Raw genomic sequence first — 27,947 nt, forward strand, 5'->3', positions numbered from 1 at the left:
TATTAATATGTTCATTACTAATGTAACCATTAATCAAATAGAAAATATTTTTTATTTAAGTTTATTGTGCATCGTAGGGCTTTTCATCAAGAGTACATCAAGGTTTTGTTGCTTACTTCTCAAGAAAAACTACTTGGTTTTGTTGTAGCCTGTTTTTTTTTTTTTACCAATTTTACCCTTAGATAACTTACCTAATAACTTCTAATAACTTGTATTGAAACCACTATTATTATCTTTCATATAACTTCTTACTATTAACTTCTTATATAACTTCCGATTAAAATTAACATTAAATAAAATAATATCGTATATATTTTCACGTATGTTTATTAAAAAAACGGACAGACGGGCATAGAAGGTCCGTGTGGATGCTAGTATATATAAAGGGAAAACATGGTTTTGGTGTAGCCTATTTTTCTACCAATTTTACTCTTAGATAACTTACATAATCACTTCTATTGAAACCACTATTATCCCATTTCACATAACTTCCCCATGAATGATGGAGGAGAGTGATATTTATGAATGATGGAGCAAAAGTGATATCGAGAGTTGTAAAATGTGAGAGAGAGAAAGAGGTATGATTGGATTTTGTTTATCATATAGTGATTAATATTATTTATAGTATGTGTCATATCTTAATTTTTAACCTTAAGATCTCACATATCATTGGCATCCTTCCACACAAACAAAGTCACTTCTTGGTCCTTCTCCCTCTTATTTTTGGGCTTTGTTCTTGTAGAAGCATCTCTTTGTTGATGTTTTTACTTTTATATTAATATGTTCATTGCTTATGTGACCATTAATAAAATAGTAAATATTTTTTCTTTAAGTTTATTGTGCATCGTAGGGCTTTTCATCAAGAGTACATCAAGGTTTTGTTGCTTACTTCTCAAGGAAAACTACTTGGTTTTGGTGTAGCCTATGTTTTTTTTACCAATTTTACCCTTAGATAACTTACCTAATAACTTCTAATAACTTGTATTGAAACCACTATTATTATCTTTCACATAACTTCTTACTATTAACTTCTTATATAACTTCTGATTAAAATTAACATTAAATAAAATAATATCGTATATATTTTCAGGTATGTTCATTAAAAAAACGGACCGACGGGCACAAAAGGTCCGTCTGGATGCTAGTATATATAAAGGGAAAACTTGGTTTTGGTGTAGCCTATTTTTCTACCAATTTTACTCTTACATAACTTACATAATAACTTCTAGTAACCTTTATTGAAACCATTATTATCCCATTTCACATAACTTCCTACTATTAAATTCTTATATAACTTCTAATTAACATTAAATAAAACAATATTGTATTTATTTTCACTCTATTTATTAAAAAAACGGACAGAGAGTGCCCGTCTGTACGCTAGTTTATAATAAAACTAATTTAATACTAAACATCAAAATTGTTTTTCACACACTTATCATAATCTTATAAAAATTAAATTGTTTTTTACCTAACTTTCGTATTTTTTGAATTGGGGGAAGTGGAGAGTTCCAGAATCTCATCCTCCAAGATTCTAACTTTTTGCATGGTTTTTTCTCTGTCTTGCGTCTTTTCCATATTAAAACGCGGGTCAAAACTGCTGAATATCAAAAAACAAATTAAAATCAAAGTTGTAAAAGTAATATGAAAAAAAAAATTGGAAGAAAATCAATATCACCTTGATTCTGCCATTATCATGGATTCTTTCTCAAGCTTTTCTTAATAACCTAATGTTTGCCTCAGTTCTCTTGTGGTTCTTTCTTCCGTCTTCATTAACGCCTCATAATCTTTCTCCATTTTTTTGATCAAACTCAATTCTTTGAGCTTTCTCCAGTCTTGTTCTCTTTCTCTTCCCAGACCTCCCCATGAATGATGGAGGAGAGTGATATCTATGAATGATGGAGGGAGAGTGATATCGAGAGTTGTAAAATGTGAGAGAGAGAAAGAGGTATGATTGAATTGTGTTTATCATATAGTTGAATATTATTTATAGTATGTGTCATATCTTAATTTTTAACCTTAAGCTCTAACATATCATTGGCATCCTTCCACACAAACAAAGTCACTTTTTGTAGAAGCATCTCTTTATTGATGTTTTTACTTTTATATTACTATGTTCAATGCTTATGTGACCATTAATCAAATAGGAAATATTTTTTCTTTAAGTTCATTGTGCATCGTAGGGCTTTTCATCAAGAGTACATCAAGGTTTTGTTGCTTACTTCTCAAGGAAAACTACTTGGTTTTGGTGTAGCCTATGTTTTTTTTTACCAATTTTACCCTTAGATAACTTACCTAATAACTTCTAATAACTTGTGTTGAAGCCACTATTATTATCTTTCATATAACTTCTTACTATTAACTTCTTCTATAACTTCCGATTCAAATTAACATTAAATAAAATGATATCGTATATATTTTCACGTATGTTTATTAAAAAAACGGATAGACGGGCACAAAAGGTCCGTGTGGATGCTAGTATATATAAAGGGAAAACTTGGTTTTTTTGTAACCTATTTTTCTACCAATTTTACTCTTAGATAACTTACATAATAACTTCTATTGAAACCACTATTATCCCATTTCACATAACTTCCTACTATTAACTTCTTATATAACTTCCAATTAACATTAAATAAAAAAATATCATATATATTTTAACTCTATTTATTAAAAAAATCGACAGAGAGTGCCCGTCTGGACGCTAGTTAATAATAAAACCAAATTCACACTAAACATCAAAATTGTTTTTCACACACTTATCATAATCTTATAAAAATTAAATTGTTTTTTACCTAACTTTCATAGTTTCAGAATTGGAGGAAGTGGATTCTAACTTTTTGCATGGTTTTTTCTCTGTCTTGCGTCTTTGCCATAATAAAACGCGGGTCAAAACTGCTGAATATTAAAAAAAAAATTAAAATCAAAGTTATTAAAGCAATATGAAAAAAATTTTGGAAGAAATTCAATATCACCTAGATTCTGCCATCATTATGGATTCTTTCTCAAGCTTTTCTTAATAACCTAATGTTTGCCTCAGTTCTCTTGGGGTTCTTTCTTCCGTCTTCATTAACGCCTCATAAGCTTTCTCCATTTTTTTTATCAAACTCAATTCTTTGAGCTTTCTCCAATCTTGTTCTCTTTCTCTTCCCAGACCTCCCCATGAATGATGGAGGAGAGTGATATCTATGAATGATGGAGCGAAAGTGATATCGAGAGTTGTAAAATGTGGGAGAGAGAAAGAGGTATGATTGAATTGTGTTTATCATATAGTGATGAATATTATTTATAGTATGTGTCATATCTTAATTTTTAACCTTAAGATCTCACATATGATTGGCATCCTTCCACACAAACAAAGTCACTTCTTGGTCATTCTCCGTCCTCTTATTTTTGGGCTTTGTTCTTGTAGAAGCATCTCTTTATTGATGTTTTTACTTTTATATTAATATGTTCATTGCTTATGTGACCATTAATAAAATAGTAAATATTTTTTCTTTAAGTTTATTGTGCATCGTAGGGCTTTTAATCAAGAGTGCATCAAGGTTTTGTTGCTTACTTCTCAAGGAAAACTACTTGGTTTTGGTGTAGCCTATGTTTTTTTTTACCAATTTTACCCTTAGATAACTTACCTAATAACTTCTAATAACTTGTATTGAAACCACTATTATTATCTTTCACATAACTTCTTACTATTAACTTCTTATATAACTTCCGATTAAAATTAACATTAAATAAAATAATATCGTATATATTTTCAGGTATGTTTATTAAAAAAACGGACCGACGGGCACAAAAGGTCCGTCTGGATGCTAGTATATATAAAGGGAAAATTTGGTTTTGGTGTAGCCTATTTTTCTACCAATTTTACTCTTAGATAACTTACATAATAACTTCTAGTAACTTCTATTGAAACCATTATTATCCCATTTCACATAACTTCCTACTATTAAATTCTTATATAACTTCTAATTAACATTAAATAAAACAATATCGTATTTATTTTCACTCTATTTTTTAAAAAAACGGACAGAGAGTGCCCGTCTGTACGTTAGTTTATAATAAAACTAATTTAATACTAAACATCAAAATTGTTTTTCACACACTTATCATAATCTTATAAAAATTAAATTGTTTTTTACCTAACTTTCATAGTTTTTTAATTGGGGGAAGTGGAGAGTTCCTGAATCTCATCCTCCAAGATTCTAACTTTTTGCATGGTTTTTTCTCTGTCTTGCGTCTTTTCCATAATAAAACGCGGGTCAAAACTGCTGAATATCAAAAAACAAATTAAAATCAAAGTTGTAAAAGTAATATGAAAAAAAATATTGGAAGAAAATCAATATCACCTTGATTCTGCCATTATCATGGATTCTTTCTCAAGCTTTTCTTAATAACCTAATGTTTGCCTCAGTTCTCTTGTGGTTCTTTCTTCCGTCTTCATTAACGCCTCATAATCTTTCTCCATTTTTTTGATCAAACTCAATTCTTTGAGCTTTCTCCAGTCTTGTTCTCTTTCTCTTCCCAGACCTCCCCATGAATGATGGAGGAGAGTGATATCTATGAATGATGGAGGGAGAGTGATATCGAGAGTTGTAAAATGTGAGAGAGAGAAAGAGGTATGATTGAATTGTGTTTATCATATAGTTGAATATTATTTATAGTATGTGTCATATCTTAATTTTTAACCTTAAGCTCTAACATATCATTGGCATCCTTCCACACAAACAAAGTCACTTTTTGTAGAAGCATCTCTTTATTGATGTTTTTACTTTTATATTAATATGTTCAATGCTTATGTGACCATTAATCAAATAGGAAATATTTTTTCTTTAAGTTTATTGTGCATCGTAGGGCTTTTCATCAAGAGTACATCAAGGTTTTGTTGCTTACTTCTCAAGGAAACTACTTGGTTTTGGTGTAGCCTATGTTTTTTTTTACCAATTTTACCCTTAGATAACTTACCTAATAACTTCTAATAACTTGTGTTGAAGCCACTATTATTATCTTTCATATAACTTCTTACTATTAACTTCTTATATAACTTCCGATTCAAATTAACATTAAATAAAATGATATCGTATATATTTTCACGTATGTTTATTAAAAAACGGATAGACGGGCACAGAAGGTCCGTGTGGATGCTAGTATATATAAAGGGAAAATTTGGTTTTTGTGTAACCTATTTTTCTACCAATTTTACTCTTAGATAACTTACATAATAACTTCTATTGAAACCACTATTATCCCATTTCACATAACTTCCTACTATTAACTTCTTATATAACTTCCAATTAACATTAAATAAAACAATATCATATATATTTTAACTCTATTTATTAAAAAAATGGACAGAGAGTGCCCGTCTGGACGCTAGTTAATAATAAAACCAAATTAACACTAAACATCAAAATTGTTTTTCACACACTTATCATAATCTTATAAAAATTAAATTGTTTTTTACCTAACTTTCATAGTTTCAGAATTGGAGGAAGTGGATTCTAACTTTTTGCATGGTTTTTTCTCTGTCTTGCGTCTTTGCCATAATAAAACGCGGGTCAAAACTGCTGAATATTAAAAAAAAAATTAAAATCAAAGTTATTAAAGCAATATGAAAAAAAATTTGGAAGAAATTCAATATCACCTAGATTCTGCCATCATTATGGATTCTTTCTCAAGCTTTTCTTAATAACCTAATGTTTGCCTCAGTTCTCTTGGGGTTCTTTCTTCCGTCTTCATTAACGCCTCATAAGCTTTCTCCATTTTTTTTATCAAACTCAATTCTTTGAGCTTTCTCCAATCTTGTTCTCTTTCTCTTCCCAGACCTCCCCATGAATGATGGAGGAGAGTGATATCTATGAATGATGGAGCGAAAGTGATATCGAGAGTTGTAAAATGTGAGAGAGAGAAAGAGGTATGATTGAATTGTGTTTATCATATAGTGATGAATATTATTTATAGTATGTGTCATATCTTAATTTTTAACCTTAAGATCTCACATATCATTGGCATCCTTCCACACAAACAAAGTCACTTCTTGGTCCTTCTCCTCTTATTTTTGGGCTTTGTTTTGTAGAAGCATCTCTTTATTGATGTTTTTACTTTTATATTAATATGTTCATTGCTTATGTGACCATTAATCAAATAGTAAATATTTTTTCTTTAAGTTTATTGTGCATCGTAGGGCTTTTCATCAAGAGTACATCAAGGTTTTGTTGCTTACTTCTCAAGGAAAACTACTTGGTTTTGGTGTAGCCTATGTTTTTTTTTACCAATTTTACCCTTAGATAACTTACCTAATAACTTCTAATAACTTGTATTGAAACCACTATTATTATCTTTCACATAACTTCTTACTATTAACTTCTTATATAACTTCCGATTAAAATTAACATTAAATAAAATAATATCGTATATATTTTCACGTATGTTTATTAAAAAAACGGACAGACGGGCACAAAGGTCCGTCTGGATGCTAGTATATATAAAGGGAAAACTTGGTTTTGGTGTAGCCTATTTTTCTACCAATTTTACTCTTAGATAACTTACATAATAACTTCTAGTAACTTCTATTGAAACCATTATTATCCCATTTCACATAACTTCCTACTATTAAATTCTTATATAACTTCTAATTAACATTAAATAAAACAATATCGTATATATTTTCACTCTATTTTTAAAAAAACGGACAGAGAGTGCCCGTCTGGACGCTAGTTTATAATAAAACTAAATTAATACTAAACATCAAAATTGTTTTTCACACACTTATCATAATCTTATAAAAATTAAATTGTTTTTTACCTAACTTTCATAGTTTTTTAATTGGGGGAAGTGGAGAGTTCCTGAATCTCATCCTCCAAGATTCTAACTTTTTGCATGGTTTTTTCTCTGTCTTGCGTCTTTTCCATAATAAAACGCGGGTCAAAACTGCTGAATATCAAAAAACAAATTAAAATCAAAGTTATAAAAGTAATATGAAAAAAAATATTGGAAGAAAATCAATATCACCTTGATTCTGCCATTATCATGGATTCTTTCTCAAGCTTTTCTTAATAACCTAATGTTTGCCTCAGTTCTCTTGTGGTTCTTTCTTCCGTCTTCATTAACGCCTCATAATCTTTCTCCATTTTTTTATCAAACTCAATTCTTTGAGCTTCCTCCAGTCTTGTTCTCTTTTTCTTCCCAGACCTCCCCATGAATGATGGAGGAGAGTGATATCTATGAATGATGGAGGGAGAGTGATATCGAGAGTTGTAAAATGTGTGAGAGAGAAAGAGGTATGATTGAATTGTGTTTATCATATAGTTGAATATTATTTATAGTATGTGTCATATCTTAATTTTTAACCTTAAGATCTCACATATCATTGGCATCCTTCCACACAAACAAGTCACTTTTTGTAGAAGCATCTCTTTATTGATGTTTTTACTTTTATATTACTATGTTCAATGCTTATGTGACCATTAATCAAATAGGAAATATTTTTTCTTTAAGTTCATTGTGCATCGTAGGGCTTTTCATCAAGCGTACATCAAGGTTTTGTTGCTTACTTCTCAAGGAAAACTACTTGGTTTTGGTGTAGCCTATGTTTTTTTTTACCAATTTTACCCTTAGATAACTTACCTAATAACTTCTAATAACTTGTGTTGAAGCCACTATTATTATCTTTCATATAACTTCTTACTATTAACTTCTTATATAACTTCCGATTCAAATTAACATTAAATAAAATGATATCGTATATATTTTCACGTATGTTTATTAAAAAAACGGATAGACGGGCACAGAAGGTCCGTGTGGATGCTAGTATATATAAAGGGAAAATTTGGTTTTTGTGTAACCTATTTTTCTACCAATTTTACTCTTAGATAACTTACATAATAACTTCTATTGAAACCACTATTATCCCATTTCACATAACTTCCTACTATTAACTTCTTATATAACTTCCAATTAACATTAAATAAAACAATATCGTATATATTTTAACTCTATTTATTAAAAAAATGGACAGAGAGTGCCCGTCTGGACGCTAGTTAATAAAAAACCAAATTAACACTAAACATCAAAATTGTTTTTCACACACTTATCATAATCTTATAAAAATTAAATTGTTTTTTACCTAACTTTCATAGTTTCAGAATTGGAGGAAGTGGATTCCTGAACTTTTTGCATGGTTTTTTCTCTGTCTTGCGTCTTTGCCATAATAAAACGCGGGTCAAAACTGCTGAATATTAAAAAAAAAATTAAAATCAAAGTTATTAAAGCAATATGAAATTTTTTTTGGAAGAAATTCAATATCACCTAGATTCTGCCATCATTATGGATTCTTTCTCAAGCTTTTCTTAATAACCTAATGTTTGCCTCAGTTCTCTTGGGGTTCTTTCTTCCGTCTTCATTAACGCCTCATAAGCTTTCTCCATTTTTTTTATCAAACTCAATTCTTTGAGCTTTCTCCAATCTTGTTCTCTTTCTCTTCCCACACCTCCCTATGAATGATGGAGGGAGAGTGATATCGAGAGTTGTAAAATGTGAGAGAGAGAAAGAGTTATGATTGAATTGTGTTTATCATATAGTGTTGAATATTATTTATAGTGTGTCATATCTTAATTTTTAACCTTAAGATCTCACATATCATTGGCATCCTTCCACACAAACAAAGTCACTTCTTGGTCCTTCTCCTCTTATTTTTGGGCTTTGGTTTTGTAGAAGCATCTCTTTATTGACGTTTTTACTTTTATATTAATATGTTCATTGCTTATGTGACCATTAATCAAATAGAAAATATTTTTTCTTTAAGTTTATTGTGCATCGTAGGGCTTTTCATCAAGAGTACATCAAAGTTTTGTTGCTTACTTCTCAAGGAAAACTACTTGGTTTTGGTGTAGCCTATTTTTTTTTACCAATTTTACCCTTAGATAACTTACCTAATAACTTCTAATAACTTGTATTGAAACCACTATTATTATCTTTCACATAACTTCTTACTATTAACTTCTTATATAACTTCCGATTAAAATTAACATTAAAGAAAATGATATCGTATATATTTTCACGTATGTTTATTAAAAAACGGACAGACGGGCACAGAAGGTTCGTCTGGATGCTAGTATATATAAAGGGAAAACTTGGTTATGGTGTAGCCTATTTTTCTACAGATTTTACTCTTAGATAACTTACATAATAACTTCTAGTAACTTCTATTGAAACCATTATTATCCCATTTCACATAACTTCTTACTATTAACTTCTTATATAACTTCTAATTAACATTAAATAAAACAATATCGTATATATTTTCACTATATTTATTAAAAAAGCGGACAGAGAGTGCCCGTCTGGACGCTAGTCTATAATAAAATTAAATTAATACTAAACATAAAAATTGTTTTTCACACAGTTATCATAATCTTATAAAAATAAATTGTTTTTTACCTAACTTTCATAGTTTCAGAATTGGGGGAAGTGGAGAGTTCCTGAATCTCATCCTCCAAGATTCTAACTTTTTGCATGGTTTTTTCTATGTCTTGCGTCTTTTCCATAATAAAACGCGGGTCAAAACTGCTGAATAAAAAAAAAAATTAAAATCAAAGTTATAAAAGCAATATGAAAATTTTTTTTGGAAGAAAATCAATATCACCTTGATTCTGCCATTATCATGGATTCTTTCTCAAGCTTTTCTTAATAACCTAATGTTTGCCTCAGTTCTCTTGTGGTTCTTTCTTCCGTCTTCATTAACACCTGATAATCTTTCTCCATTTTTTTATCGAACTCAATTCTTTGAGCTTTCTCCAGTCTTGTTCTCTTTCTCTTCCCAGACCTCCCCATGAATGATGGAGGAGAGTGAAATCTATGAATGATGGAGGGAGAGTGATATCGAGAGTTGTAAAATGTGTGTGAGAGAGAGGTATGATTGAATTGTGTTTATCATATAGTGTTGAATATTATTTATAGTATGTGTCATATCTTAATTTTTAACATTAAGATCTCACATATTATTGGCATCCTTCCACACAAACAAAGTCACTTCTTGGTCCTTCTCCCTCTTATTTTTGGGCTTTGTTTTTGTAGAAGCGTCTCTTTATTGATGTTTTTACTTTTATATTAATATGTTCATTGCTTATGAGACCATTAATCAAATAGGAAATATTTTTTCTTTAAGTTTATTGTGCATCGTAGGGCTTTTCATCAAGAGTACATCAAGGTTTTGTTGCTTTCTTCTCAAGGAAAACTACTTGGTTTTGGTGTAGCCTATGTTTTTTTTTACCAATTTTACCCTTAGATAACTTACCTAATAACTTCTAATAACTTGTATTCAAACCACTATTATTATCTTTCATATAACTTCTTATATAACTTCCAATTAAAATTAACATTAATAAAAAATGATATCGTATATATTTTCACGTATGTTTATTAAAAAAACGGACAGACGGGCACAGAAAGTCCGTGTGGATGCTAGTATATATAAAGGGAAAACATGGTTTTTGTGTAACCTATTTTTCTACCAGTTTTACTCTTAGATAACTTACATAATAACTTCTATTGAAAACACTATTATCCCATTTCACATAACTTCCTAATATTAAGTTCTTATATAACTTCCAATTAACATTAAATAAAACAATATCGTATATATTTTAACTCTATTTATTAAAAAAATGGACAGAGAATGCCCGTCTGGACGCTAGTTAGTAAAAAAACCAAATTAACACTAAACATCAAAATTGTTTTTCACACACTTATCATAATCTTATAAAAATTAAATTGTTTTTTACCTAACTTTCATAGTTTCAGAATTGGAGGAAGTGGAGAGTTCCTGAATCTCATCCTCCAAGATTCTAACTTTTTGCATGGTTTTTTCTCTGTCTTGCGTCTTTGCCATAATAAAACGCGGGTCAAAACTGCTGAATATAAAAAAAAATTAAAATCAAAGTTATTAAAGCAATATGAAAAAAAAATATTGGTAGAAATTCAATATCACCTAGATTCTGCCATCATTATGGATTTTTTCTCAAGCTTTTCTTAATAACCTAATGTTTGCCTCAGTTCTCTTGGGGTTCTTTCTTCCGTCTTCATTAACGCCTCATAATCTTTCTCCATTTTTTTTATCAAACTCAATTCTTTGAGCTTTCTCCAATCTTGTTCTCTTTCTCTTCCCAGACCTCCCCATGAATGATGGAGGAGAGTGATATCTATGAATGATGGAGGGAGAGTGATATCGAGAGTTGTAAAATGTGAGAGAGAGAAAGAGGTATGATTGAATTGTGTTTATCATATAGTGTTGAATATTATTTATAGTGTGTCATATCTTAATTTTTAACCTTAAGATCTCACATATCATTGGCATCCTTCCACACAAACAAAGTCACTTCTTGGTCCTTCTCCTCTTATTTTTGGGCTTTGGTTTTGTAGAAGCATCTCTTTATTGACGTTTTTACTTTTATATTAATATGTTCATTGCTTATGTGACCATTAATCAAATAGAAAATATTTTTTATTTAAGTTTATTGTGCATCGTAGGGCTTTTCATCAAGAGTACATCAAAGTTTTGTTGCTTACTTCTCAAGGAAAACTACTTGGTTTTGGTGTAGCCTATTTTTTTTTTACCAATTTTACCCTTAGATAACTTACCTAATAACTTCTAATAACTTGTATTGTAACCACTATTATTATCTTTCACATAACTTCTTACTATTAACTTCTTATATAACTTCCGATTAAAATTAACATTAAAGAAAATGATATCGTATATATTTTCACGTATGTTTATTAAAAAACGGACAGACGGGCACAAAAGGTTCGTCTGGATGCTAGTATATAAAGGGAAAACTTGGTTATGGTGTAGCCTATTTTTCTACCAATTTTACTCTTAGATAACTTACATAATAACTTCTAGTAACTTCTATTGAAACCATTATTATCCCATTTCACATAACTTCCTACTATTAACTTCTTATATAACTTCTAATTAACATTAAATAAAACAATATCGTATATATTTTCACTATATTTATTAAAATAGCGGACAGAGAGTGCCCGTCTGGACGCTAGTCTATAATAAAATAAATTAATACTAAACATAAAATTGTTTTTCACACAGTTATCATAATCTTATAAAAATAAATTGTCTTTTTACCTAACTTTCATAGTTTCAGAATTGGGGGAAGTGGAGAGTTCCTGAATCTCATCCTCCAAGATTCTAACTTTTTGCATGGTTTTTTCTATGTCTTGCGTCTTTTCCATAATAAAACGCGGGTCAAAACTGCTGAATATCAAAAAAAAAATTAAAATCAAAGTTATAAAAGCAATAGGAATTATTTTTTTGGAAGAAAATCAATATCACCTTGATTCTGCCATTATCATGGATTCTTTCTCAAGCTTTTCTTAATAACCTAATGTTTGCCTCAGTTCTCTTGTGGTTCTTTCTTCCGTCTTCATTAACACCTGATAATCTTTCTCCATTTTTTTTATCGAACTCAATTCTTTGAGCTTTCTCCAGTCTTGTTCTCTTTCTCTTCCCAGACCTCCCCATGAATGATGGAGGAGAGTGAAATCTATGAATGATGGAGGGAGAGTGATATCGAGAGTTGTAAAATGTGTGTGTGAGAGAGAGGTATGATTGAATTGTGTTTATCATATAGTGTTGAATATTATTTATAGTATGTGTCATATCTTAATTTTTAACATTAAGATCTCACATATTATTGGCATCCTTCCACACAAACAAAGTCACTTCTTGGTCCTTCTCCCTCTTATTTTTGGGCTTTGTTTTTGTAGAAGCGTCTCTTTATTGATGTTTTTACTTTTATATTAATATGTTCATTGCTTATGAGACCATTAATCAAATAGGAAATATTTTTTCTTTAAGTTTATTGTGCATCGTAGGGCTTTTCATCAAGAGTACATCAAGGTTTTGTTGCTTTCTTCTCAAGGAAAACTACTTGGTTTTGGTGTAGCCTATGTTTTTTTTTACCAATTTTACCCTTAGATAACTTACCTAATAACTTCTAATAACTTGTATTCAAACCACTATTATTATCTTTCATATAACTTCTTATATAACTTCCGATTAAAATTAACATTAAAAAAAATGATATCGTATATATTTTCACGTATGTTTATTAAAAAAACGGACAGACGGGCACAGAAAGTCCGTGTGGATGCTAGTATATATAAAGGGAAAACATGGTTTTTGTGTAACCTATTTTTCTACCAGTTTTACTCTTAGATAACTTACATAATAACTTCTATTGAAACCACTATTATCCCATTTCACATAACTTCCTAATATTAACTTCTTATATAACTTCCAATTAACATTAAATAAAACAATATCGTATATATTTTAACTCTATTTATTAAAAAATGGACAGAGAGTGCCCGTCTGGACGCTAGTTAATAAAAAAACCAAATTAACACTAAACATCAAAATTGTTTTTCACACACTTATCATAATCTTATAAAAATTAAATTGTTTTTTACCTAACTTTCATAGTTTCAGAATTGGAGGAAGTGGAGAGTTCCTGAATCTCATCCTCCAAGATTCTAACTTTTTGCATGGTTTTTTCTCTGTCTTGCGTCTTTGCCATAATAAAACGCGGGTCAAAACTGCTGAATATAAAAAAAAATTAAAATCAAAGTTATTAAAGCAATATGAAAAAAAAATATTGGTAGAAATTCAATATCACCTAGATTCTGCCATCATTATGGATTTTTTCTCAAGCTTTTCTTAATAACCTAATGTTTGCCTCAGTTCTCTTGGGGTTCTTTCTTCCGTCTTCATTAACGCCTCATAATCTTTCTCCATTTTTTTATCAAACTCAATTCTTTGAGCTTTCTCCAATCTTGTTCTCTTTCTCTTCCCAGACCTCCCCATGAATGATGGAGGAGAGTGATATCTATGAATGATGGAGGGAGAGTGATATCGAGAGTTGTAAAATGTGAGAGAGAGAAAGAGGTATGATTGAATTGTGTTTATCATATAGTGTTGAATATTATTTATAGTGTGTCATATCTTAATTTTTAACCTTAAGATCTCACATATCATTGGCATCCTTCCACACAAACAAAGTCACTTCTTGGTCCTTCTCCTCTTATTTTTGGGCTTTGGTTTTGTAGAAGCATCTCTTTATTGACGTTTTTACTTTTATATTAATATGTTCATTGCTTATGTGACCATTAATCAAATAGAAAATATTTTTTATTTAAGTTTATTGTGCATCGTAGGGCTTTTCATCAAGAGTACATCAAAGTTTTGTTGCTTACTTCTCAAGGAAAACTACTTGGTTTTGGTGTAGCCTATTTTTTTTTACCAATTTTACCCTTAGATAACTTACCTAATAACTTCTAATAACTTGTATTGTAACCACTATTATTATCTTTCACATAACTTCTTACTATTAACTTCTTATATAACTTCCGATTAAAATTAACATTAAAGAAAATGATATCGTATATATTTTCACGTATGTTTATTAAAAAACGGACAGACGGGCACAGAAGGTTCGTCTGGATGCTAGTATATATAAAGGGAAAACTTGGTTATGGTGTAGCCTATTTTTCTACCAATTTTACTCTTAGATAACTTACATAATAACTTCTAGTAACTTCTATTGAAACCATTATTATCCCATTTCACATAACTTCCTACTATTAACTTCTTATATAACTTCTAATTAACATTAAATAAAACAATATCGTATATATTTTCACTATATTTATTAAAATAGCGGACAGAGAGTGCCCGTCTGGACGCTAGTCTATAATAAAATTAAATTAATACTAAACATAAAATTGTTTTTCACACAGTTATCATAATCTTATAAAAAATAAATTGTCTTTTTACCTAACTTTCATAGTTTCAGAATTGGGGGAAGTGGAGAGTTCCTGAATCTCATCCTCCAAGATTCTAACTTTTTGCGTGGTTTTTTCTATGTCTTGCGTCTTTTCCATAATAAAACGCGGGTCAAAACTGCTGAATATCAAAAAAAAAATTAAAATCAAAGTTATAAAAGCAATATGAAAAATTTTTTTTGGAAGAAAATCAATATCACCTTGATTCTGCCATTATCATGGATTCTTTCTCAAGCTTTTCTTAATAACCTAATGTTTGCCTCAGTTCTCTTGTGGTTCTTTCTTCCGTCTTCATTAACACCTGATAATCTTTCTCCATTTTTTTTATCGAACTCAATTCTTTGAGCTTTCTCCAGTCTTGTTCTCTTTCTCTTCCCAGACCTCCCCATGAATGATGGAGGAGAGTGAAATCTATGAATGATGGAGGGAGAGTGATATCGAGAGTTGTAAAATGTGTGTGTGAGAGAGAGGTATGATTGAATTGTGTTTATCATATAGTGTTGAATATTATTTATAGTATGTGTCATATCTTAATTTTTAACATTAAGATCTCACATATTATTGGCATCCTTCCACACAAACAAAGTCACTTCTTGGTCCTTCTCCCTCTTATTTTTGGGCTTTGTTTTTGTAGAAGCGTCTCTTTATTGATGTTTTTACTTTTATATTAATATGTTCATTGCTTATGAGACCATTAATCAAATAGGAAATATTTTTTCTTTAAGTTTATTGTGCATCGTAGGGCTTTTCATCAAGAGTACATCAAGGTTTTGTTGCTTTCTTCTCAAGGAAAACTACTTGGTTTTGGTGTAGCCTATGTTTTTTTTTACCAATTTTACCCTTAGATAACTTACCTAATAACTTCTAATAACTTGTATTCAAACCACTATTATTATCTTTCATATAACTTCTTATATAACTTCCGATTAAAATTAACATTAATAAAATGATATCGTATATATTTTCACGTATGTTTATTAAAAAAACGGACAGACGGGCACAGAAAGTCCGTGTGGATGCTAGTATATATAAAGGGAAAACATGGTTTTTGTGTAACCTATTTTTCTACCAGTTTTACTCTTAGATAACTTACATAATAACTTCTATTGAAACCACTATTATCCCATTTCACATAACTTCCTAATATTAACTTCTTATATAACTTCCAATTAACATTAAATAAAACAATATCGTATATATTTTAACTCTATTTATTAAAAAAATGGACAGAGAGTGCCCGTCTGGACGCTAGTTAATAAAAAAACCAAATTAACACTAAACATCAAAATTGTTTTTCACACACTTATCATAATCTTATAAAAATTAAATTGTTTTTTACCTAACTTTCATAGTTTCAGAATTGGAGGAAGTGGAGAGTTCCTGAATCTCATCCTCCAAGATTCTAACTTTTTGCATGGTTTTTTCTCTGTCTTGCGTCTTTGCCATAATAAAACGCGGGTCAAAACTGCTGAATATAAAAAAAAATTAAAATCAAAGTTATTAAAGCAATATGAAAAAAAAATATTGGTAGAAATTCAATATCACCTAGATTCTGCCATCATTATGGATTTTTTCTCAAGCTTTTCTTAATAACCTAATGTTTGCCTCAGTTCTCTTGGGGTTCTTTCTTCCGTCTTCATTAACGCCTCATAATCTTTCTCCATTTTTTTATCAAACTCAATTCTTTGAGCTTTCTCCAATCTTGTTCTCTTTCTCTTCCCAGACCTCCCCATGAATGATGGAGGAGAGTGATATCTATGAATGATGGAGGGAGAGTGATATCGAGAGTTGTAAAATGTGAGAGAGAGAAAGAGGTATGATTGAATTGTGTTTATCATATAGTGTTGAATATTATTTATAGTGTGTCATATCTTAATTTTTAACCTTAAGATCTCACATATCATTGGCATCCTTCCACACAAACAAAGTCACTTCTTGGTCCTTCTCCTCTTATTTTTGGGCTTTGGTTTTGTAGAAGCATCTCTTTATTGACGTTTTTACTTTTATATTAATATGTTCATTGCTTATGTGACCATTAATCAAATAGAAAATATTTTTTATTTAAGTTTATTGTGCATCGTAGGGCTTTTCATCAAGAGTACATCAAAGTTTTGTTGCTTACTTCTCAAGGAAAACTACTTGGTTTTGGTGTAGCCTATTTTTTTTTACCAATTTTACCCTTAGATAACTTACCTAATAACTTCTAATAACTTGTATTGTAACCACTATTATTATCTTTCACATAACTTCTTACTATTAACTTCTTATATAACTTCCGATTAAAATTAACATTAAAGAAAATGATATCGTATATATTTTGACGTATGTTTATTAAAAAACGGACAGACGGGCACAGAAGGTTCGTCTGGATGCTAGTATATATAAAGGGAAAACTTGGTTATGGTGTAGCCTATTTTTCTACCAATTTTACTCTTAGATAACTTACATAATAACTTCTAGTAACTTCTATTGAAACCATTATTATCCCATTTCACATAACTTCCTACTATTAACTTCTTATATAACTTCTAATTAACATTAAATAAAACAATATCGTATATATTTTCACTATATTTATTAAAATAGCGGACAGAGAGTGCCCGTCTGGACGCTAGTCTATAATAAAATTAAATTAATACTAAACATAAAAATTGTTTTTCACACAGTTATCATAATCTTATAAAAAATAAATTGTCTTTTTACCTAACTTTCATAGTTTCAGAATTGGGGGAAGTGGAGAGTTCCTGAATCTCATCCTCCAAGATTCTAACTTTTTGCGTGGTTTTTTCTATGTCTTGCGTCTTTTCCATAATAAAACGCGGGTCAAAACTGCTGAATATCAAAAAAATAAATTAAAATCAAAGTTATAAAAGCAATATGAAATTTTTTTTTGGAAGAAAATCAATATCACCTTGATTCTGCCATTATCATGGATTCTTTCTCAAGCTTTTCTTAATAACCTAATGTTTGCCTCAGTTCTCTTGTGGTTCTTTCTTCCGTCTTCATTAACACCTGATAATCTTTCTCCATTTTTTTTATCGAACTCAATTCTTTGAGCTTTCTCCAGTCTTGTTCTCTTTCTCTTCCCAGACCTCCCCATGAATGATGGAGGAGAGTGAAATCTATGAATGATGGAGGGAGAGTGATATCGGGAGTTGTAAAATGTGTGTGTGAGAGAGAGGTATGATTGAATTGTGTTTATCATATAGTGTTGAATATTATTTATAGTATGTGTCATATCTTAATTTTTAACATTAAGATCTCACATATTATTGGCATCCTTCCACACAAACAAAGTCACTTCTTGGTCCTTCTCCCTCTTATTTTTGGGCTTTGTTTTTGTAGAAGCGTCTCTTTATTGATGTTTTTACTTTTATATTAATATGTTCATTGCTTATGAGACCATTAATCAAATAGGAAATATTTTTTCTTTAAGTTTATTGTGCATCGTAGGGCTTTTCATCAAGAGTACATCAAGGTTTTGTTGCTTTCTTCTCAAGGAAAACTACTTGGTTTTGGTGTAGCCTATGTTTTTTTTTACCAATTTTACCCTTAGATAACTTACCTAATAACTTCTAATAACTTGTATTCAAACCACTATTATTATCTTTCATATAACTTCTTATATAACTTCCGATTAAAATTAACATTAAATAAAATGATATCGTATATATTTTCACGTATGTTTATTAAAAAAACGGACAGACGGGCACAGAAAGTCCGTGTGGATGCTAGTATATATAAAGGGAAAACATGGTTTTTGTGTAACCTATTTTTCTACCAGTTTTACTCTTAGATAACTTACATAATAACTTCTATTGAAACCACTATTATCCCATTTCACATAACTTCCTAATATTAACTTCTTATATAACTTCCAATTAACATTAAATAAAACAATATCGTATATATTTTAACTCTATTTATTAAAAAAATGGACAGAGAGTGCCCGTCTGGACGCTAGTTAATAAAAAAACCAAATTAACACTAAACATCAAAATTGTTTTTCACACACTTATCATAATCTTATAAAAATTAAATTGTTTTTTACCTAACTTTCATAGTTTCAGAATTGGAGGAAGTGGAGAGTTCCTGAATCTCATCCTCCAAGATTCTAACTTTTTGCATGGTTTTTTCTCTGTCTTGCGTCTTTGCCATAATAAAACGCGGGTCAAAACTGCTGAATATCAAAAAAAAAATTAAAATCAAAGTTATTAAAGCAATATGAAATAAAAATTTTGGAAGAAAATCAATATCACCTTGATTCTGCCATTATCATGGATTCTTTCTCAAGCTTTTCTTAATAACCTAATGTTTGCCTCAGTTCTCTTGTGGTTCTTTCTTCCGTCTTCATTAACACCTGATAATCTTTCTCCATTTTTTTTATCGAACTCAATTCTTTGAGCTTTCTCCAGTCTTGTTCTCTTTCTCTTCCCAGACCTCCCCATGAATGATGGAGGAGAGTGAAATCTATGAATGATGGAGGGAGAGTGATATCGAGAGTTGTAAAATGTGTGTGTGAGAGAGAGGTATGATTGAATTGTGTTTATCATATAGTGTTGAATATTATTTATAGTATGTGTCATATCTTAATTTTTAACATTAAGATCTCACATATCATTGGCATCCTTCCACACAAACAAAGTCACTTCTTGGTCCTTCTCCTCTTATTTTTGGGCTTTGTTTTTGTAGAAGCGTCTCTTTATTGATGTTTTTACTTTTATATTAATATGTTCATTGCTTATGTGACCATTAATCAAATAGGAAATATTTTTATTTAAGTTTATTGTGCATCGTAGGGCTTTTCATCAAGAGTACATCAAGGTTTTGTTGCTTTCTTCTCAAGGAAAACTACTTGGTTTTGGTGTAGCCTATGTTTTTTTTACCAATTTTACCCTTAGATAACTTACCTAATAACTTCTAATAACTTGTATTCAAACCACTATTATTATCTTTCATATAACTTCTTATATAACTTCCGATTAAAATTAACATTAAATAAAATGATATCGTATATATTTTCACGTATGTTTATTAAAAAAACGGACAGACGGGCACAGAAAGTCCGTGTGGATGCTAGTATATATAAAGGGAAAACATGGTTTTTGTGTAACCTATTTTTCTACCAATTTTACTCTTAGATAACTTACATAATAACTTCTATTGAAACCACTATTATCCCATTTCACATAACTTCCTAATATTAACTTCTTATATAACTTCCAATTAACATTAAATAAAACAATATCGTATATATTTTAACTCTATTTATTAAAAAAATGGACAGAGAGTGCCCGTCTGGACGCTAGTTAATAAAAAAACCAAATTAACACTAAACATCAAAATTGTTTTTCACACACTTATCATAATCTTATAAAAATTAAATTGTTTTTTACCTAACTTTCATAGTTTCAGAATTGGAGGAAGTGGAGAGTTCCTGAATCTCATCCTCCAAGATTCTAACTTTTTGCATGGTTTTTTCTCTGTCTTGCGTCTTTGCCATAATAAAACGCGGGTCAAAACTGCTGAATATCAAAAAAAATAAATTAAAATCAAAGTTATAAAAGCAATATGAATTTTTTTTTGGAAGAAAATCAATATCACCTTGATTCTGCCATTATCATGGATTCTTTCTCAAGCTTTTCTTAATAACCTAATGTTTGCCTCAGTTCTCTTGTGGTTCTTTCTTCCGTCTTCATTAACACCTGATAATCTTTCTCCATTTTTTTTATCGAACTCAATTCTTTGAGCTTTCTCCAGTCTTGTTCTCTTTCTCTTCCCAGACCTCCCCATGAATGATGGAGGAGAGTGAAATCTATGAATGATGGAGGGAGAGTGATATCGAGAGTTGTAAAATGTGTGTGAGAGAGAGGTATGATTGAATTGTGTTTATCATATAGTGTTGAATATTATTTATAGTATGTGTCATATCTTAATTTTTAACATTAAGATCTCACATATTATTGGCATCCTTCCACACAAACAAAGTCACTTCTTGGTCCTTCTCCCTCTTATTTTTGGGCTTTGTTTTTGTAGAAGCGTCTCTTTATTGATGTTTTTACTTTTATATTAATATGTTCATTGCTTATGAGACCATTAATCAAATAGGAAATATTTTTTCTTTAAGTTTATTGTGCATCGTAGGGCTTTTCATCAAGAGTACATCAAGGTTTTGTTGCTTTCTTCTCAAGGAAAACTACTTGGTTTTGGTGTAGCCTATGTTTTTTTTACCAATTTTACCCTTAGATAACTTACCTAATAACTTCTAATAACTTGTATTCAAACCACTATTATTATCTTTCATATAACTTCTTATATAACTTCCGATTAAAATTAACATTAAATAAAATGATATCGTATATATTTTCACGTATGTTTATTAAAAAAACGGACAGACGGGCACAGAAAGTCCGTGTGGATGCTAGTATATATAAAGGGAAAACATGGTTTTTGTGTAACCTATTTTTCTACCAGTTTTACTCTTAGATAACTTACATAATAACTTCTATTGAAACCACTATTATCCCATTTCACATAACTTCCTAATATTAACTTCTTATATAACTTCCAATTAACATTAAATAAAACAATATCGTATATATTTTAACTCTATTTATTAAAAAAATGGACAGAGAGTGCCCGTCTGGACGCTAGTTAATAAAAAAACCAAATTAACACTAAACATCAAAATTGTTTTTCACACACTTATCATAATCTTATAAAAATTAAATTGTTTTTTACCTAACTTTCATAGTTTCAGAATTGGAGGAAGTGGAGAGTTCCTGAATCTCATCCTCCAAGATTCTAACTTTTTGCATGGTTTTTTCTCTGTCTTGCGTCTTTGCCATAATAAAACGCGGGTCAAAACTGCTGAATATCAAAAAAAAAATTAAAATCAAAGTTATAAAAGCAATATGAATTTTTTTTTGGAAGAAAATCAATATCACCTTGATTCTGCCATTATCATGGATTCTTTCTCAAGCTTTTCTTAATAACCTAACGTTTGCCTCAGTTCTCTTGTGGTTCTTTCTTCCGTCTTCATTAACACCTGATAATCTTTCTCCATTTTTTTTATCGAACTCAATTCTTTGAGCTTTCTCCAGTCTTGTTCTCTTTCTCTTCCCAGACCTCCCCATGAATGATGGAGGAGAGTGAAATCTATGAATGATGGAGGGAGAGTGATATCGAGAGTTGTAAAATGTGTGTGAGAGAGAGGTATGATTGAATTGTGTTTATCATATAGTGTTGAATATTATTTATAGTATGTGTCATATCTTAATTTTTAACATTAAGATCTCACATATTATTGGCATCCTTCCACACAAACAAAGTCACTTCTTGGTCCTTCTCCCTCTTATTTTTGGGCTTTGTTTTGTAGAAGCGTCTCTTTATTGATGTTTTTACTTTTATATTAATATGTTCATTGCTTATGAGACCATTAATCAAATAGGAAATATTTTTTCTTTAAGTTTATTGTGCATCGTAGGGCTTTTCATCAAGAGTACATCAAGGTTTTGTTGCTTTCTTCTCAAGGAAAACTACTTGGTTTTGGTGTAGCCTATGTTTTTTTTTACCAATTTTACCCTTAGATAACTTACCTAATAACTTCTAATAACTTGTATTCAAACCACTATTATTATCTTTCATATAACTTCTTATATAACTTCCGATTAAAATTAACATTAAATAAAATGATATCGTATATATTTTCACGTATGTTTATTAAAAAACGGACAGACGGGCACAGAAAGTCCGTGTGGATGCTAGTATATATAAAGGGAAAACATGGTTTTGTGTAACCTATTTTTCTACCAGTTTTACTCTTAGATAACTTACATAATAACTTCTATTGAAACCACTATTATCCCATTTCACATAACTTCCTAATATTAACTTCTTATATAACTTCCAATTAACATTAAATAAAACAATATCGTATATATTTTAACTCTATTTATTAAAAAATGGACAGAGAGTGCCCGTCTGGACGCTAGTTAATAAAAAAACCAAATTAACACTAAACATCAAAATTGTTTTTCACACACTTATCATAATCTTATAAAAATTAAATTGTTTTTTACCTAACTTTCATAGTTTCAGAATTGGAGGAAGTGGAGAGTTCCTGAATCTCATCCTCCAAGATTCTAACTTTTTGCATGGTTTTTTCTCTGTCTTGCGTCTTTGCCATAATAAAACGCGGGTCAAAACTGCTGAATATAAAAAAAAAATTAAAATCAAAGTTATTAAAGCAATATGAAAAAAAAAAATATTGGTAGAAATTCAATATCACCTAGATTCTGCCATCATTATGGATTTTTTCTCAAGCTTTTCTTAATAACCTAATGTTTGCCTCAGTTCTCTTGGGGTTCTTTCTTCCGTCTTCATTAACGCCTCATAATCTTTCTCCATTTTTTTTTATCAAACTCAATTCTTTGAGCTTTCTCCAATCTTGTTCTCTTTCTCTTCCCAGACCTCCCCATGAATGATGGAGGAGAGTGATATCTATGAATGATGGAGGGAGAGTGATATCGAGAGTTGTAAAATGTGTGAGAGAGAGAAAGAGGTATGATTGAATTGTGTTTATCATATAGTGTTGAATATTATTTATAGTGTGTCATATCTTAATTTTTAACCTTAAGATCTCACATATCATTGGCATCCTTCCACACAAACAAAGTCACTTCTTGGTCCTTCTCCTCTTATTTTTGGGCTTTGGTTTTGTAGAAGCATCTCTTTATTGACGTTTTTACTTTTATATTAATATGTTCATTGCTTATGTGACCATTAATCAAATAGAAAATATTTTTTATTTAAGTTTATTGTGCATCGTAGGGCTTTTCATCAAGAGTACATCAAAGTTTTGTTGCTTACTTCTCAAGGAAAACTACTTGGTTTTGGTGTAGCCTATTTTTTTTTACCAATTTTACCCTTAGATAACTTACCTAATAACTTCTAATAACTTGTATTGTAACCACTATTATTATCTTTCACATAACTTCTTACTATTAACTTCTTATATAACTTCCGATTAAAATTAACATTAAAGAAAATGATATCGTATATATTTTCACGTATGTTTATTAAAAAACGGACAGACGGGCACAGAAGGTTCGTCTGGATGCTAGTATATATAAAGGGAAAACTTGGTTATGGTGTAGCCTATTTTTCTACCAATTTTACTCTTAGATAACTTACATAATAACTTCTAGTAACTTCTATTGAAACCATTATTATCCCATTTCACATAACTTCCTACTATTAACTTCTTATATAACTTCTAATTAACATTAAATAAAACAATATCGTATATATTTTCACTATATTTATTAAAATAAGGACAGAGAGTGCCCGTCTGGACGCTAGTCTATAATAAAATTAAATTAATACTAAACATAAAATTGTTTTTCACACAGTTATCATAATCTTATAAAAAATAAATTGTCTTTTTACCTAACTTTCATAGTTTCAGAATTGGGGGAAGTGGAGAGTTCCTGAATCTCATCCTCCAAGATTCTAACTTTTTGCATGGTTTTTTCTCTGTCTTGCGTCTTTGCCATAATAAAACGCGGTTCAAAACTGCTGAATATCAAAAAAAATAAATTAAAATCAAAGTTATAAAAGCAATATGAATTTTTTTTTGGAAGAAAATCAATATCACCTTGATTCTGCCATTATCATGGATTCTTTCTCAAGCTTTTCTTAATAACCTAACGTTTGCCTCAGTTCTCTTGTGGTTCTTTCTTCCGTCTTCATTAACACCTGATAATCTTTCTCCATTTTTTTTATCGAACTCAATTCTTTGAGCTTTCTCCAGTCTTGTTCTCTTTCTCTTCCCAGACCTCCCCATGAATGATGGAGGAGAGTGAAATCTATGAATGATGGAGGGAGAGTGATATCGAGAGTTGTAAAATGTGTGTGTGAGAGAGAGGTATGATTGAATTGTGTTTATCATATAGTGTTGAATATTATTTATAGTATGTGTCATATCTTAATTTTTAACATTAAGATCTCACATATTATTGGCATCCTTCCACACAAACAAAGTCACTTCTTGGTCCTTCTCCCTCTTATTTTTGGGCTTTGTTTTTGTAGAAGCGTCTCTTTATTGATGTTTTTACTTTTATATTAATATGTTCATTGCTTATGAGACCATTAATCAAATAGGAAATATTTTTCTTTAAGTTTATTGTGCATCGTAGGGCTTTTCATCAAGAGTACATCAAGGTTTTGTTGCTTTCTTCTCAAGGAAAACTACTTGGTTTTGGTGTAGCCTATGTTTTTTTTTACCAATTTTACCCTTAGATAACTTACCTAATAACTTCTAATAACTTGTATTCAAACCACTATTATTATCTTTCATATAACTTCTTATATAACTTCCGATTAAAATTAACATTAAATAAAATGATATCGTATATATTTTCACGTATGTTTATTAAAAAACGGACAGACGAGCACAGAAAGTCCGTGTGGATGCTAGTATATATAAAGGGAAAACATGGTTTTTGTGTAACCTATTTTTCTACCAGTTTTACTCTTAGATAACTTACATAATAACTTCTATTGAAACCACTATTATCCCATTTCACATAACTTCCTAATATTAACTTCTTATATAACTTCCAATTAACATTAAATAAAACAATATCGTATATATTTTAACTCTATTTATTAAAAAAATGGACAGAGAGTGCCCGTCTGGACGCTAGTTAATAAAAAAACCAAATTAACACTAAACATCAAAATTGTTTTTCACACACTTATCATAATCTTATAAAAATTAAATTGTTTTTTACCTAACTTTCATAGTTTCAGAATTGGAGGAAGTGGAGAGTTCCTGAATCTCATCCTCCAAGATTCTAACTTTTTGCATGGTTTTTTCTCTGTCTTGCGTCTTTGCCATAATAAAACGCGGGTCAAAACTGCTGAATATCAAAAAAAATAAATTAAAATCAAAGTTATAAAAGCAATATGAATTTTTTTTTGGAAGAAAATCAATATCACCTTGATTCTGCCATTATCATGGATTCTTTCTCAAGCTTTTCTTAATAACCTAACGTTTGCCTCAGTTCTCTTGTGGTTCTTTCTTCCGTCTTCATTAACACCTGATAATCTTTCTCCATTTTTTTATCGAACTCAATTCTTTGAGCTTTCTCCAGTCTTGTTCTCTTTCTCTTCCCAGACCTCCCCATGAATGATGGAGGAGAGTGAAATCTATGAATGATGGAGGGAGAGTGATATCGAGAGTTGTAAAATGTGTGTGTGAGAGAGAGGTATGATTGAATTGTGTTTATCATATAGTGTTGAATATTATTTATAGTATGTGTCATATCTTAATTTTTAACATTAAGATCTCACATATTATTGGCATCCTTCCACACAAACAAAGTCACTTCTTGGTCCTTCTCCCTCTTATTTTTGGGCTTTGTTTTTGTAGAAGCGTCTCTTTATTGATGTTTTTACTTTTATATTAATATGTTCATTGCTTATGAGACCATTAATCAAATAGGAAATATTTTTTATTTAAGTTTATTGTGCATCGTAGGGCTTTTCATCAAGAGTACATCAAGGTTTTGTTGCTTTCTTCTCAAGGAAAACTACTTGGTTTTGGTGTAGCCTATGTTTTTTTTTACCAATTTTACCCTTAGATAACTTACCTAATAACTTCTAATAACTTGTATTCAAACCACTATTATTATCTTTCATATAACTTCTTATATAACTTCCGATTAAAATTAACATTAAATAAAATGATATCGTATATATTTTCACGTATGTTTATTAAAAAAACGGACAGACGGGCACAGAAAGTCCGTGTGGATGCTAGTATATATAAAGGGAAAACATGGTTTTTGTGTAACCTATTTTTCTACCAGTTTTACTCTTAGATAACTTACATAATAACTTCTATTGAAACCACTATTATCCCATTTCACATAACTTCCTAATATTAACTTCTTATATAACTTCCAATTAACATTAAATAAAACAATATCGTATATATTTTAACTCTATTTATTAAAAAAATGGACAGAGAGTGCCCGTCTGGACGCTAGTTAATAAAAAAACCAAATTAACACTAAACATCAAAATTGTTTTTCACACACTTATCATAATCTTATAAAAATTAAATTGTTTTTTACCTAACTTTCATAGTTTCAGAATTGGAGGAAGTGGAGAGTTCCTGAATCTCATCCTCCAAGATTCTAACTTTTTGCATGGTTTTTTCTCTGTCTTGCGTCTTTGCCATAATAAAACGCGGGTCAAAACTGCTGAATATCAAAAAAAAAAATTAAAATCAAAGTTATAAAAGCAATATGAATTTTTTTTTGGAAGAAAATCAATATCACCTTGATTCTGCCATTATCATGGATTCTTTCTCAAGCTTTTCTTAATAACCTAACGTTTGCCTCAGTTCTCTTGTGGTTCTTTCTTCCGTCTTCATTAACACCTGATAATCTTTCTCCATTTTTTTTATCGAACTCAATTCTTTGAGCTTTCTCCAGTCTTGTTCTCTTTCTCTTCCCAGACCTCCCCATGAATGATGGAGGAGAGTGAAATCTATGAATGATGGAGGGAGAGTGATATCGAGAGTTGTAAAATGTGTGTGTGAGAGAGAGGTATGATTGACTTGTGTTTATCATATAGTGTTGAATATTATTTATAGTATGTGTCATATCTTAATTTTTAACATTAAGATCTCACATATTATTGGCATCCTTCCACACAAACAAAGTCACTTCTTGGTCCTTCTCCCTCTTATTTTTGGGCTTTGTTTTTGTAGAAGCGTCTCTTTATTGATGTTTTTACTTTTATATTAATATGTTCATTGCTTATGAGACCATTAATCAAATAGGAAATATTTTTTATTTAAGTTTATTGTGCATCGTAGGGCTTTTCATCAAGAGTACATCAAGGTTTTGTTGCTTTCTTCTCAAGGAAAACTACTTGGTTTTGGTGTAGCCTATGTTTTTTTTTACCAATTTTACCCTTAGATAACTTACCTAATAACTTCTAATAACTTGTATTCAAACCACTATTATTATCTTTCATATAACTTCTTATATAACTTCCGATTAAAATTAACA

General features: G+C 30.1%; 2 protein-coding genes across 2 annotated transcripts in view; both read right to left on the reverse strand.

Moving 5' to 3' along the window:
- Window positions 1-6,821: 6,821 nt before the first annotated feature.
- Window positions 6,822-23,268, reverse strand: LOC127094214 (uncharacterized). The gene is made up of 21 exons (XM_051033074.1): window positions 23,210-23,268; window positions 22,941-23,069; window positions 21,856-22,017; window positions 21,601-21,729; window positions 20,256-20,384; window positions 19,168-19,329; window positions 18,911-19,039; window positions 17,563-17,691; window positions 16,465-16,614; window positions 16,199-16,324; window positions 15,109-15,270; window positions 14,852-14,980; window positions 13,755-13,904; window positions 13,489-13,614; window positions 12,399-12,560; window positions 12,143-12,271; window positions 10,782-10,907; window positions 9,439-9,564; window positions 8,126-8,230; window positions 7,072-7,221; window positions 6,822-6,933 (listed from the first exon to the last, which is right to left on the reverse strand). The coding sequence occupies exons 1-21, from the start codon at window positions 23,266-23,268 to the stop codon at window positions 6,822-6,824; spliced, it is 2,781 nt and encodes a 926-aa protein (XP_050889031.1).
- A 1,037-nt stretch (window positions 23,269-24,305) lies between these two features.
- The window catches only part of LOC127094215 (uncharacterized), an 89,826-nt gene continuing 86,184 nt past the window's right edge, over window positions 24,306-27,947 (reverse strand). Inside the window, exons 44-48 of the mRNA XM_051033075.1 lie at window positions 27,259-27,420; window positions 27,003-27,131; window positions 25,656-25,784; window positions 24,567-24,728; window positions 24,306-24,438 (exon numbers count right to left, since the gene is read on the reverse strand). Of these exons, the coding sequence (XP_050889032.1) occupies window positions 24,306-24,438; window positions 24,567-24,728; window positions 25,656-25,784; window positions 27,003-27,131; window positions 27,259-27,420 (715 nt within the window). The remainder of the gene's footprint in view (window positions 24,439-24,566; window positions 24,729-25,655; window positions 25,785-27,002; window positions 27,132-27,258; window positions 27,421-27,947) is intronic.

The sequence above is a fragment of the Lathyrus oleraceus genome, chromosome 6 (assembly GCF_024323335.1).
Source record: "Lathyrus oleraceus cultivar Zhongwan6 chromosome 6, CAAS_Psat_ZW6_1.0, whole genome shotgun sequence".
Classification (NCBI taxonomy): domain Eukaryota; kingdom Viridiplantae; phylum Streptophyta; class Magnoliopsida; order Fabales; family Fabaceae; genus Lathyrus; species Lathyrus oleraceus.